This window comes from Ovis canadensis, chromosome 25 (genome assembly GCF_042477335.2).
Source record: "Ovis canadensis isolate MfBH-ARS-UI-01 breed Bighorn chromosome 25, ARS-UI_OviCan_v2, whole genome shotgun sequence".
NCBI classification, from domain to species: Eukaryota; Metazoa; Chordata; class Mammalia; order Artiodactyla; family Bovidae; genus Ovis; species Ovis canadensis.
The window spans coordinates 52,482,706-52,495,000 of record NC_091269.1 but is presented as its reverse complement, the minus strand read 5'-3'; the positions used below and the strand labels follow the sequence as shown (position 1 = coordinate 52,495,000).

General features: G+C 59.2%; 1 protein-coding gene across 8 annotated transcripts in view; it reads right to left on the bottom strand.

Moving 5' to 3' along the window:
* ZMIZ1 (zinc finger MIZ-type containing 1) overlaps positions 1-12,295 on the bottom strand; it is a 240,815-nt gene that overhangs the window by 13,505 nt on the left and 215,015 nt on the right. For 6 of the 8 annotated variants that reach the window (XM_069572535.1, XM_069572538.1, XM_069572536.1 and 3 more), the window contains 10 exons: positions 12,073-12,187; positions 10,816-11,033; positions 9,814-10,012; positions 8,598-8,888; positions 5,723-5,905; positions 4,694-4,771; positions 3,823-3,997; positions 3,205-3,346; positions 1,503-1,713; positions 158-263 (listed from right to left, as the gene is read on the bottom strand). In XM_069572535.1, the coding sequence (XP_069428636.1) occupies positions 158-263; positions 1,503-1,713; positions 3,205-3,346; positions 3,823-3,997; positions 4,694-4,771; positions 5,723-5,905; positions 8,598-8,888; positions 9,814-10,012; positions 10,816-11,033; positions 12,073-12,187 (1,718 nt within the window). The remainder of the gene's footprint in view (positions 1-157; positions 264-1,502; positions 1,714-3,204; positions 3,347-3,822; positions 3,998-4,693; positions 4,772-5,722; positions 5,906-8,597; positions 8,889-9,813; positions 10,013-10,815; positions 11,034-12,072; positions 12,188-12,295) is intronic. The other 2 variants (XM_069572537.1, XM_069572539.1) reach the window with 1 other exon arrangement.

Below are 12,295 nucleotides of genomic sequence, written 5' to 3'. Positions count from 1 at the left end.
TTCTCCAACTATCCCACAGCCCCAGAGGAGGGGCTCTGGAGGGGAAGGGGAAGGGACTGGTGCCAGGGCCCCTCCTCAGGGCCCAGTGCTGTCAGGCTCGAGGGACAGTGCCTGTGGAGAGACTGGGGTCTGGTTCCAGCCCTGAAGCCCCACTCACTTTTTGTGATACAGTGCTCCGCGGGCAGGAGTCGCTTCTTGAGGAGGCCTTGCAGCACGGAGCGCACAGAGGGCCGGTGGACCAGCTGCAGCACAAAGAGGTGGGACTGCCAAGAAAAAGCGGAGACTCGGACCCTGCCATGTGGCCCCCACACCCACTCACCGTGCCCCAGAGGCTAAACACAGTAAAGGGCCCCACATCCACAGTGATGCCCTGCTAGGAGAGGGTCCTGGGGCCCTGCTAGCAGAGGGTCCTGGGACCTGGGAGAGCCCTAAAGGACCAGGATGTGTCTTGGGACCTGTGAGCTGGGGACCCAGAGAGGGGTCACTCCCCAGGGACAGTGGGTCTCCACCAAAGCTGAGTCTGATGCTCAAATAGCAACACCCCCTGCTCCCCGCTCCCTGAAGGAGGTCACAGGACACAAGGCATCAGGATGGGAGCCAAACACTTCCTACCCTTGCACCCTGCTGTTTCCCCATCATGCCTACTCCACCCTTCCTGCCGGAGGATGTTGTCTTGTCTTCACTCCTCCAGGAGGCCTTCTAGGACTGCCCTCTCCAACAAGCCCCCACAAGCTCCTCACTCTGACAGCATCCCTAGTCCTGTGACCCCTATCTCTGGGTGGTCTTGAAGCCCCAACCCTCATGAGGGCTGGATCAGAGCTCTTCTCTCTCCTCCAGGGAGGCCAGCAGGCGGGGGTAGGTAAACTGCAAATTCCCAAGCAAGCCCTGAGTGCCAGACCCTGATCCTGGGGGAGAGAAGCATGGCTCAGATGTGGCCCCGGATCAGGGAGTCACAGGTCAGGAGACACACACACACAGACACACACACACACAGACACACACAGACATACAGACACACACAGGCAGACACACACACAGACACACACAGACACACACACACACAGCTCTGAGCTAGCACTGCTGGGTGACCAAGGGAGGGCGTTAACTCCAGACTTGGTGGAATTGGGTCTGGGGGGAAAAAGATGATTAGAATATAAAAATTTCTTGCAAATGCGGCATGAATGGAGCCTAGCTTTGAGGGAGACACAGAACTTCCCCAGTGGAAGAAGGTGGTGGGCATGGGGGCAAGTGGTGTCCAAGAGCTCCGGGAGGAAGTGGTGCAAGGCTGTAATGCAAGAGGGGAGGCCAGAGCACGATGGGCTGAGTCTCATCCCACAGTCCCGGGAGGGGGGTGGGGGGCGGGCGGGGGGGATGAGGACAGTGGCACATTTCTGGGCTGCTTCTAAAAGATCACTCCGAGGGCTGTGGGGAGGGGACCCCGGGCCATGGCTGACCCCACGGGGCGCTGAGGGTCTCCCACCCCCCACCCCCGGCACACTCACGCAGCAGCAGGCGGTGACGGTGATCTGGATGGTGTTGCGGCCTGGCTGGCACACGTGCTTGAGGTGCAACGGCTTGTGGGATGTCTTGTTGTCCCCGCGCTCGATGGTGAGGGGCGTGGCGTTCACGCTGACCTGCACCGAGGCCGGCCAGTTGGTGTTCATCTGCCGGTCCTCGTGGTGGTAGCACTTGAACTGCAGCTCCAGGTCAGACCTGGGGGTGGGGCTGAGGCTCAGGGCGGCGCTGCCAGGGGGCTGCCCCGGGCCTCCAGGTTGCCTGGTGGGGCCACACACCTCGGCCTCATCACGGCCCCCGTCAAGTCGCCCAGGACTCCGTCTTCAGCCATAAAGTCTCCCCCGACCGCCTCCTCTCTCCTCTCTCACACTGGACATTCCCACTGCCCAGGCTCCCCAACCCCATCAAAACCCATTCCAACAACCCCAGTTCCCCCAGGACTCCCACACACTGTTTAACCATAGCCCCACAACTCTGGCCACTATCTCCCAGCCCCCTGCACGTAAGGACAGAGACAGAGAGACAGAGAGGACAGACACTAACTCAATGAGACCAGCTGGAAGACTGATTATGTCCTAGGCTCCTGAGGAAGAAGCGTCCCAGGCCAGGGCCTTGTCTGGTTCAGTCCCCCCATTCCCCTCCACGGTGGGCCCCAAGGACACGGCCCTGAAAGAATCCCCACAAACCCAGCAGGGACCACACATGCGTGAAAGGCGAGCAGGGCCAGTAGCCAGGGCACAGGAGGTCTCGCGGGTGAGGGTACGCACGAGTAAGAGGGGTGGGTGAGCAAGGCCCCTGCACGGGCGTCTCTCCTGCCTGAGTGTGCTCCCACGCCCTTATGCTCACCCTGGCTGTCGCAGGCCTGCTCTGCAGCCTGATCAGCCTGATCAAGCCAATGGGCCAGGTGTGTGTGCACAGGCAGGCGCTCAGCTCAGACACATCTCATGCCCTCAAGGTGCTCAGCGGGCAGCTGAGTCCTGGCTGAGAAGGGACCGAGGGTGGAGACACCAATGGGTTCTGGTGTCTAAGAGGTCCGAGCCCAACTCCCAGTTCAGCTTCTTGCTACCTGTGAGGACTCCCCCAAGCTAACCACTTCTCTGGCCTCAGTTTCCTCACTGTCAATGGGGCAAGCAATGCCCGCTCATAAGATCAAAGGAGATCAGGTATAGCAGGCTTAGAACACAGAGCCTGGGCTAGCAGGGGGCCTTCAGACCCCACACTCCGGCGCCGGATGTTTGAGCAGCAGCCCTGCCCAGTGGCGAGCTGCTTGCCTGGTTCAGGAAGGACCCAACCCTGCTCTTGCACCTCTCTCTATTCCTGGCTCTGGCCACATGAGCCACAGTCAGGGGCCAGCTTAGAGTCCCCGCTGGAATATCCTCCTTCTCAGCCTTTAGGTCTCAGCTAGCTACCGTTTCCTCTGGGAATTTGTCCTTGAGCACTCGCTTTGGACCAGGGTGAGTCCAAAGCTGATCCCTACCCTCGGGCCCCTACGCCAAGGCAGCTTTGTCTGTCTCCCAGGCACTGCAGGTTTTCCATGACATTCCCAGGCCTTGCACACAGCAGGGCCCAGTCAGTGATGCTGAACAGGTGACGGTGTCAAACGGATGCTGTTACCACCTCTCACAGGCAAGGCCAGGGCCTCAAGGCCGCCTCCACCTGGCACGGGCTGTGCCGCAAGCTTATACTCACCTCCACATCAGCGTCTGGTGGACCGTGGGCCGCAGGTGAAAGACGTGGTTGCTGACGGCCAGGTTGTGCTCCAGGCGGAAGGGCTCCAGCACCACGCCGTCCCGCACGGGGAACGTGAGCCGCAGCTCGTCATTGTGGTTGGCTGCACAGGGGAGGAGCCGGTGAGCCGCATCACCCTGGCCGCCATGGCACACGACACGCGCCCTTGGCTGCATGCCCTGCGTGTGTGTGTGAACAGGGCCACAGCAGCCGGGCTGTGTGATTAAGGGCACACCAGACAGCTCCTGGCATCTTCTGGTCCACTGGACCCCATCCTGAGCATCCCTGCATCCCAAACCCCATGCATCCTGTTCTTGCCCCCACCTGCTGTCTGCCCTGGAAGCCCTGAAGACTGCCCCCAGTCCTTTTCCACAGCTGAGAGCCACTCTGCCTCCCAGTCTCCCGCTGCTCAGGCAGCTCTCACACCCTCCACTCTTTTCACATGCCCAGCCCGCACAGGCCAGCAGTCAGACTTCCAAGTCCCCTGACTCCCAGTGTCTGAGGGAAGGGGAGGAGGGGGCATATGGAGGTGTCTGGACAGAGGAAGGGAGGACGTGAAGGAGAGAGTGGGGAGCTCACCTGGGGGCGGCGGCAGAGCGCTCATATTTGGCTTGATGTCAGGAGGGAAGGGCGGCTTAACGTCTTGGCTGGGGGACAGGTATGGGGGGATGCTGCTTCCGGGGGTCATGGGGGGCGTGGGGTTCCCTGGAACAGGTGAGTGGGGGTAGTTTGCCACAGGAACCGGCCTGGGAGGCTGGAAGGAAAGAGAGACCACATATAGGTTACTGGTTTAAGCAATAAGGAAGGAGGGGCCATGGCTCTGGACACAGACCCTGCCCACCCTAGCATCCCAGGGCTGCGACCCTTGCTCCCCCAAGGGAAGAGACCCCCTCCCCCCGGCCCCCGCAGGGAAACCCCTTCCTCCACTCTGGGCGCACTCAGGCCTCTGCTCCCATAGGAAGACAGGTGGGTCTGGGAAGGGCATCACCACCCTTCACTTGGGTCACGACATCGAAAGATTGTAGGGTCCCCAGCCCATCTGGCCAGCGAGGACACAGGCTCAGGGCGATGGCGGACTTGCCTAACACAGTCTGGGGAGAAGAAGAAAGCTAGAAGCAATTCCAGGTCTCCCGCGGCCCACAGCATGACTGCAGGCCATGTCCTTCATCCCCATCCCACCACACTGGGGTCCCCAGATGGAGTTAGGCACGAAGGGTCTCCAGGAGCCCCTTCCCTTAGTCTCTTAGTCCCCACATGGTTTTTTTCCAGGGCTGGCCAGGTCCACACTCATTCCCATCCCACCCATCTGAACTGTGGATTCTCCAAGCATCTCTGTGGCTTGGAGCAGATGGGCCTACTAACGTCCAGAAAGACTGGGGCAGAAACAGCGAGGCCCCCTCTAACACAGTGCATGTGGGTTATAATTCCCAAGACGGAGACTGGAACATACCCTATTGACGTTCCCTTGGCTGTAGTTGCTGTAGCTGCTTCCAGAGAAGGTGTTATTTTGTCCATTAAACTGCTCTGGCTGGTAAAGCAAGATAAACAAAGCCATGGATGGGAGGCAGAAAGTCTACCAGAAACCCTCTCTCCCTCCTGAAATGAAAGTCTTCCAGAAGGATGGGGGATGGCGGAGAGGCCCACCCAATGCTGGGGTAGGGGGCAGGGTAGGGGCAGAGCAGATCACTGCTGCGGTCAGCGTTTTGCCTTTCTCTACCTACCCATCGCTACTAATTTAGTGAGTTTATAGAAATAGCAACACCTAATGTGCTGAAGTTGGGGTAAAAATAGTAAGCCCACGTAAGCCAAGTGGTGGGTGGCCATGTAAGTTGGCATGATTCATGAGCAAATAGGTGTAAATTATTTCCAGAGTCTTCCTCGCTCCTGAGAATGTACTTTATAGTAACCCCAAAGAAGGAAAGAGTTACGTGCATGAAAATATTATAGTACTATTTCAAAAGTGCAACCACAGGAAAAATCCCACATGTCCAACAGAAAGGATAAAATGCCGTACGGTTCTCAGTAGAATGTTAGGCAGCCATTAAAAGTGACAACCACTGGGACTGTAGCAATAAGTAACACGCTGTGTCGAGTGAAAGAAACAGGTTCAAAATTACAAGGTAATAAGAACCATATAACGTTGTTGGTGCCCATGTGCATAGAATAATCAAGCGTAAATATATTCGAGCGGGTACTTTTTCTTAAAAAATATTTTTCCTCCATTGTTATTATCTTACATGCACTACAAATAGTGAAGGGAGAAAGAAAACCATCGTCTGAGCCCCGTGAGAACAGGAACCAAGAAAAGCCAGTCGTTTCGGTCATCACATGCATAGCTCGGAGCATACAAGGCCACATCCAGCAATCTCCGCCTGCCCCCTGGTGACCTCAGGGGGTGCCCAGGGCCAGGATGACGCAGGCAAGGGAAGGGAGCTGAGCTGGTGAGGAGGGAAGGGGCCCGTGGGGCAGCGGCACTCACCTTATAATACTGCCCCATGTTGACCGTGGGGGGCGGGTACTGCCCAGTGCTCGGCTGGCTGGGCATCCGCTGCCCGGGGTAGTTGGGAGACGTGAGCGGCCGCGGGGGGTTGGGGGTAGGGTACTGGCCTGGCTGGGTGGGGAACTGGCTGTTTGGTCCGTATTGCTGGTTTCCATAGTTAGGCTGTGGTGGCAGAGAAAGGGGCAGGGAAAGGTCATCAGTGTCTGGAAGCCAAGCTGCCCACCGATGCTGGGGCCGCCTCCTCTCCTCTCCTCTACCACCCACAAAACGTCCACCCCGCCTGCAAAGAGGAACAGCTCAACCAGATGATGCCTGGGGCCCCTTCCTGTCCTGACATGCAAGGATATAACAGCTGGCCTGTCTTCTCAAGGGCCACCTCCCCTGGAAGCTGTCTTTTTGGAAGCCCCACGCCCCTGGGCACTTTCAGAGCCTCTTGTTCACACCATCAGGAGGGCACTTGATTCCGAAGCCCCCTTTGGGTTTCTCCTGGTGCTTGGTTTGTGACAGACAACAGAAGGCACATCTGTAAAGGTGAGCCCCTGAATCTGGGAGGCTCTGTCCCCCACCCCACACTGAGCAGAACACACTGATGTTGAGTTCTGCGTCGTCCACGCAGAAGGTGGGAGAACCAGGCGGGTGAAGGGACAAGACAAGCCCGCTTGGGGAAGGCAACCGTTTCTGGGAGGGGCAGGATCACTGTCCTGGGAGAGCCACCCCACACCCTCTAGTTGCCTCCTTATTCATAAGATCAGGTGACCCTGGGGCACCCCACGTCATTACATCCTGCAGAGTTGGCGCTGCTTCCCTGTCTGTTGAAACTCCTTGTCTATTCGCTGCCTCTCTTGCCCTCTCGGCTCGGAGGTGCAGGAGATGGCTAAGTCCCAGTGTCTGGCAGAGAACAGGCCAGCAATTAATACTTGCTCAATACAAGAAAGAAGGGCAGAGAGTAAGCGGCGGCGGAGAGCCAGGTTTGCATCAGCAGTAAAGAATCTGGTGCAGTTCACATTACTGCCATACGGCAGCTGTTCTGTGTGATGGCGGGATTTCTGTCACATCACTGCAGGACAGGAACTGGAAGCTGCGACTGTCCACCAGCAGAGTCCTGTGCGGGACCAGGTGACTGACCCCAGCCCCTGCCCCAGGGTTCCAACAACCTGAGAGGTTCTACAAGCGTGTATGTACTTAGAGATTCCCAGACAGGCTCAAGCTGTGCAGGCTGTGGCCCCCGGGGTCACAGCCCAGCGTCAGGTACTGTGTAGCTGGGTAGCATCAGCAGCTTACAGGAGATGACTTAGTAAAGATAACCGAGAGCCTTTGGTGTGCCCTGCTGTGGCAGGCAAGAGGCGGGGTGCCAACAATGTACAGGGGCAGGGCTGACACCAGGCTGATGCTGGGAATTCTGCTGCCTCTGCTGTGACACCAGGCTGATGCTGGGAATTCTGCTGCCTCTTCTGCAGTCACCTCCTTGGGTGCCAGCAGTCCCGAGGCTGGGCCTACAGATGCACTCCCAGCCCCGCCAGTGGGGACGCTGGGATTCTGAGCACAGAGGGGGCTGAGAAGGCCTTGAACTCGTGTGGGGACTGCATGGGAGTGAGGCGCACAGGTCAAGGGCCCCTCCCACCCCCAAGGACAGCCAGGGCCTCGGGAGGTGCCGTCCTTCTCCGGCTTCTCCCTGAGCTGGTGCCAACCTGGAGGAGGTCTGGGCTTGACCTTGTTTGACCCTGACCTCTCCTGTCTTGGATCCAGGGCACCTCCATCAGCGGCCAAGCCATCTTCTAACCCAAGGGAGCGGCGGATGCCGAGGGGAAGCACACAGACCTTCGATGAACCCGAGGTCTTTGGGCTCTAACCGCACGGTAAGCCCAAGCAGAAGGCACAGTTCTGAGAAGGGGAGGAGCCGACCTGAGGAGGTATGCATGCAGACACTGGGAGACGCTTGGGATGGGCTCTCTCCAGGTGAGCAATCAAGGCGGGCCTCCCGAGAAGCATCTCGGTGTCTTCTGCAGGTGAACTAAACCTTTACCTAGGCACCCACATAGGCCATTCACTGCCAACCTATTTTCTGAGTGCTCTCTGAAGGCCCTGTGACGCCCCCTCCAGGAAGTTCTTCAGACCTCACGCTGAGTTCCAAACACCCCATCGTGCATCATTCCTTTGTGGCTTCTGGCTTAGACCTCATCCTTCCGGCTGAAGTCCTGGCTCCTGGAGGGCAGGAGGTGTGGGCTTGGTTCCCTTGGTCTTCCCCAATCCTGTGGCTGAGCCGGCCGGATAGCCTAATAGGCAGCCTCGCCCCTGGCAGGGCCCCAGGAACATGCTGCCTGCCTTCCAGCCACTTCTCCGAGGTGCAGAGGATTCAGATCGTCACAGGGCTTTGTCTCCTCTCTCTCTCGGGTGAGACGCCCTCACATGGGTGTGAGGAATGTGGACCCAAGGAGCTCTTAGTTCCTTAGCCTGAGTCACTCAGCTACTGTCTGTGCTAAGACAGGAGAGAGTCCTAGGGGCGGTCACTGCCTGCTAACTGCCTGCTCATGCCAGCCCCAGGGCCAGGAGCTCCAGGTACATCCCCTCATTCAAGACTCCAGGCAGCCCCATGACGTGGGCTGGATGGTCATGAAAGAAATAAACGGAGATTCCAGGAGAAGACGTGACTTGCTCAAGGTCTTCTCGATGGGACATGCCAGCGCTGACCTTAAACTCAGAAGCACCTGACTCCTAAGACTCTGCCTCTTGGTTCAGGCTTCCTAAGGGTCAATCCACACCCTTTTCAAGGTATTGCCCACAGCACCCGTGTCTTCAAGTCCCAGGTCCTCCCCGCTACCCATCCTGCCCGCCGTCTGCCTGCTACCACACTCACCTCTCCAGGGTATGGCCTCTTTATGCTCTGAATGGGAAGGGACTGGGGCCGGGGGCCCGGGTACGTCTGCTGGGGCATCCGCTGCCCGTGTGTGCCAAAGGGGCTGATGCCGGGCGGCCGGGGTTGGTTCATGCCCATGGGAGGGCCGCTCATCCCCGAGGGTGTCATGCCAGCCGCCATGTTTGCGGGGTTCATGCTGCCCCCCATGGAGGCAGGCCCCCGAGGCCCGGGCTGGTTCATGAATTGGCTGTTATACGCCTGGGTGGGACCCATCTGGAAAGAGGAACAGACCTTCAACGGGAGAAGAAGAAAAAAAAAAAGAATAAAATGCCACATGCATTGAAAGTGCAGGGAAGGAAGGGTGGGGGAAGTGGGGGGTTCAGGACTGGGAGTTGGGGCACTTTCCTGTGTGGCTGCAGCTGGTGACCAGGCTCCAAAGGACCACCGGCCGCCTGGGCTCACGGCTGCCCTCTGCAGGCCGCACAGGAAAGATGCAGCCCGAGGGGTGTTAAAGGGTGGGGCGCAGTCACTCCAATGCACAGGCGGCATTTCCAGGGAGGCAGGCAGGGAACGGGAAAGGGGGTGCGGGGGTGGGGAGGGGCATGGGAGAATGGAGGTGGATGAGGATGGAGGCAAGAGCCCCTTTCCTGGAAGCCCTGGCCCCGCCCTTGTTTCTCAGCCAATAGATACACACCCTCTATCCATCAAGTCTGCCTATCTCTGCCCACCTGCCCTGTTGTTCCCAAACTTAAATCCCCAACCTCCACACCCATCCTGCATTTCTGCGAGGGCTCCCCCTCTCCTCACACCCCATCCCATCCTTCTGACGGTCAGAGCTGGGACCTGGGCAAAATCCACAGATGAGACAACTAGTGGAGCCCCGGTCTTCAGAGGACACCAGGGGACAGACTGGTGTCGAGGCTGCTTTAGACACAGCCTGCTCTTCGGTTAAGTGGGGGCCAGACTGCAATATGGAACATCCTTCCCCATATAGAGACATACAGGTAACACGCAGAACCAACACAAGCTCCCAAACACCCCCCGTCACACTCACACTGACACACCCACACCTCAACACATAACCCCTCCCTGTGCTTCTAGGAAAGCCTAGATGCACCCCGACACCATCCGCTCCTCCCAGCACACAGACACGGACAGGCGGACTCCAATCCCCGGGGCCGTCTGCTGAGTGGACCAGGACTAGTGTGGCCCTTACCGGTCCATACTGGTTTATATCCTTATTCTGTGTTTCTTGCAAGGCTGCCACGGTGGCCGTAGCTGTGGCTGTGGCCGTGGCGGCTGCTGCCGCCACTGCAGCTGCTGCAGCCGCAGCTGCTGGCTGAGTGAAGTCAGCGGGCGGCCTGGTGTGTGGAGGGACACCCATGCCTGCAGGGGCATTCGGACCCCCAGGGTAACTGTGAGGGAGGAAAGAAGGGTGAGTTAGATGCCGCCTGAACCTAAAGATGAACCCACGACCAGCCTTGGGTGGGGAGAGAGAGGTCGGGCTGTTCCAGGCCCTCCTGCCCACAGCTCATGGAGCAGGGAGGTTTGGACTCACAGCCCAGTGGGGACAGGGGCCTCCTGTGGGTTGTCAGTCCCTCAGCCACTTGGCAGCCACCAAGTTGCTGTGTGCCTGGAGCCCCATCTAGGTCCTAGTGGGTGCTCGCTCCTACACCCTAGGTCATGGCACTCTCGGCCACCACAGTGAGCCGCTTTCCTGGAGGAGGACCCCGAGTGTCAGAGAACCTGAGCCACTGGTCCATGGCCCCCAGCAGGGATGGCAGGATGGGGATGCAGCTACGTTTCACCAGGAGGCCCCACTGCACCTGGCAGGGCTGCAGTCAGCCCTGGGGACCTGGGAGGGGTGAGGCCACAGGGCAGTCCTGGACAGGGCAGGATGGACAGCGAGGGGAGGGATGGGGCACCTCTGCCCCACCCCACGTCCCCGGAGTGCCTTCCTGGGGTTCCCTGCTGTCTCCTTCCCTTACTCCTGAACCACGGGACTCCAGTCCCTGCACACTTCCGCCTCCACGAGCAACACGGCAGAGTGGACCCTCCTGCACCCCCGCTCTCTCAGTGTCTCCCAGCTAGTAAAGGTGTGACGTAGAGCAGCGTCATTCAGAGGAATGAGAAGGTTGTCCTTCAATTTGACAGGCTGACGGCCCTCAGAACGCCACCCAGCTGCGCCGCATGTGACCTGCAGGCCGGCCCTGCTCACCTGGCCCCGAAGCCCCCGCTGCCGGGGTAGTTGGGCCGGCCGTACATGCTCTGCTGGATGTAGGGCTGAGTGGGGCCGGCCTTGGCTGAGAACTGCTGCTGCTGCCCAGCAAACTGTGGGGAGTTGAGGCCGGGGTTGCTGGTGGTCATGCCCGACGCCATGGGGTTGCCGCCTGGATTCATGGGGTTGTTGGCATTGGCCATAGGGTTCCCAAGGACCTGTGGGCAGAGAGGGCGGCTGTCACCTATGCGGGTACCCAAGTGGCGCAGGGAGGGAAAAGGAGAAATGCCAGGGGGTGGGGGTGGAGGAAGCATCAAAACATAGGTAGGACAACAGAGAATGAGGAGGAGGAGGAGGAAAAGGGCCGGGGGCTTTTCAGTGTCCTCTGGGCATGAACTGCTGGCACAGCACACAGTATTAGAAGCGGGTAACCCAGCCCGGAAGCGGGCTTTGTAGATGAGAACCTCAGCCCAGTGCGGAACAAGGTGACGCTGGTCCTGCACATGGCTGCCGGTGGGAAAGGCCTGGACGTCTCAGTCTTCCCGTCCTACAAAGCAGCCTGGATGCCAAGGATCGTGCCACAAGGAGGCCCTGCGCTGCTGCTCTGTGAGGGCCAAGGGAAGCCCAGCCCTCTAGCTCTGGAGGGTGGCAGGGCCCTGTGGCTCTCTGTGGAGCGCGAGGGGCTCCCTGTGGCCCAAGACTGCAGATAAAGTGCGCTGGTTCCCTCCAGGGTGGCAAGTGGCCCTGAGCCATTCACGTGGCCAGGCGGCAGGAAGGCAGGCATGGAGGAAAGAGGAAGGACCAAGAGCGGGAGGCACGGTAGACGAGGGATGTGGGGTGGAGTCTGTCACAAGTTTTAGGCTCAGTTTTTTCACTGAAATCTAACCCAGGCCATCCAGGGTCAAAGACTCCAGGTGTTGGGACCCTAAGCTCAATAACCTCCAGGAAGTTCTCCTGTTAATCCAGCCTAAATAAACGTGAGCCAGGAAAGAACCCCTTGCTCTCTGTCAGGTGAAAGCCACTGCCCCAGCAAGGCCCTAGGGCTGGGGTAGTGCACAGGGCCAGGTGCCATCCTCCTGGGGCAGGTGTGGGCCCATCCTGGGTGGAGGCGTGTCCACAGCTGGGGGCGCCCTGACAGCTGCTCTTTCCAGCAGGCGAAGAGCCTGGGAGAGCCAGCAGGGCTAGCACGGCAAGGTGACCGTGATGGATGGCCCCACCCAGAAGGGGCTGTGGCTGGGGGGGATGACAGGCTCTTACCTGGCTCTGGGATGTGTTGGTCACTCCCCAAACCGTGGTGACCACGGAGAGGGAGCCGGGAGGCTGGTTGGTGTTCTGCTGCCAAGGGACAGAGTCATAGGGGAATGACCCATCACTGCAGAGAGAGACAGAGGAGGGTCCTCAGGGGTGTTGCAGACGCAGGCTCAGAGGGAGGCATGCCCCATCACCCCACCATGCTCTGCGGCTCCTGGCCATTCTCCAT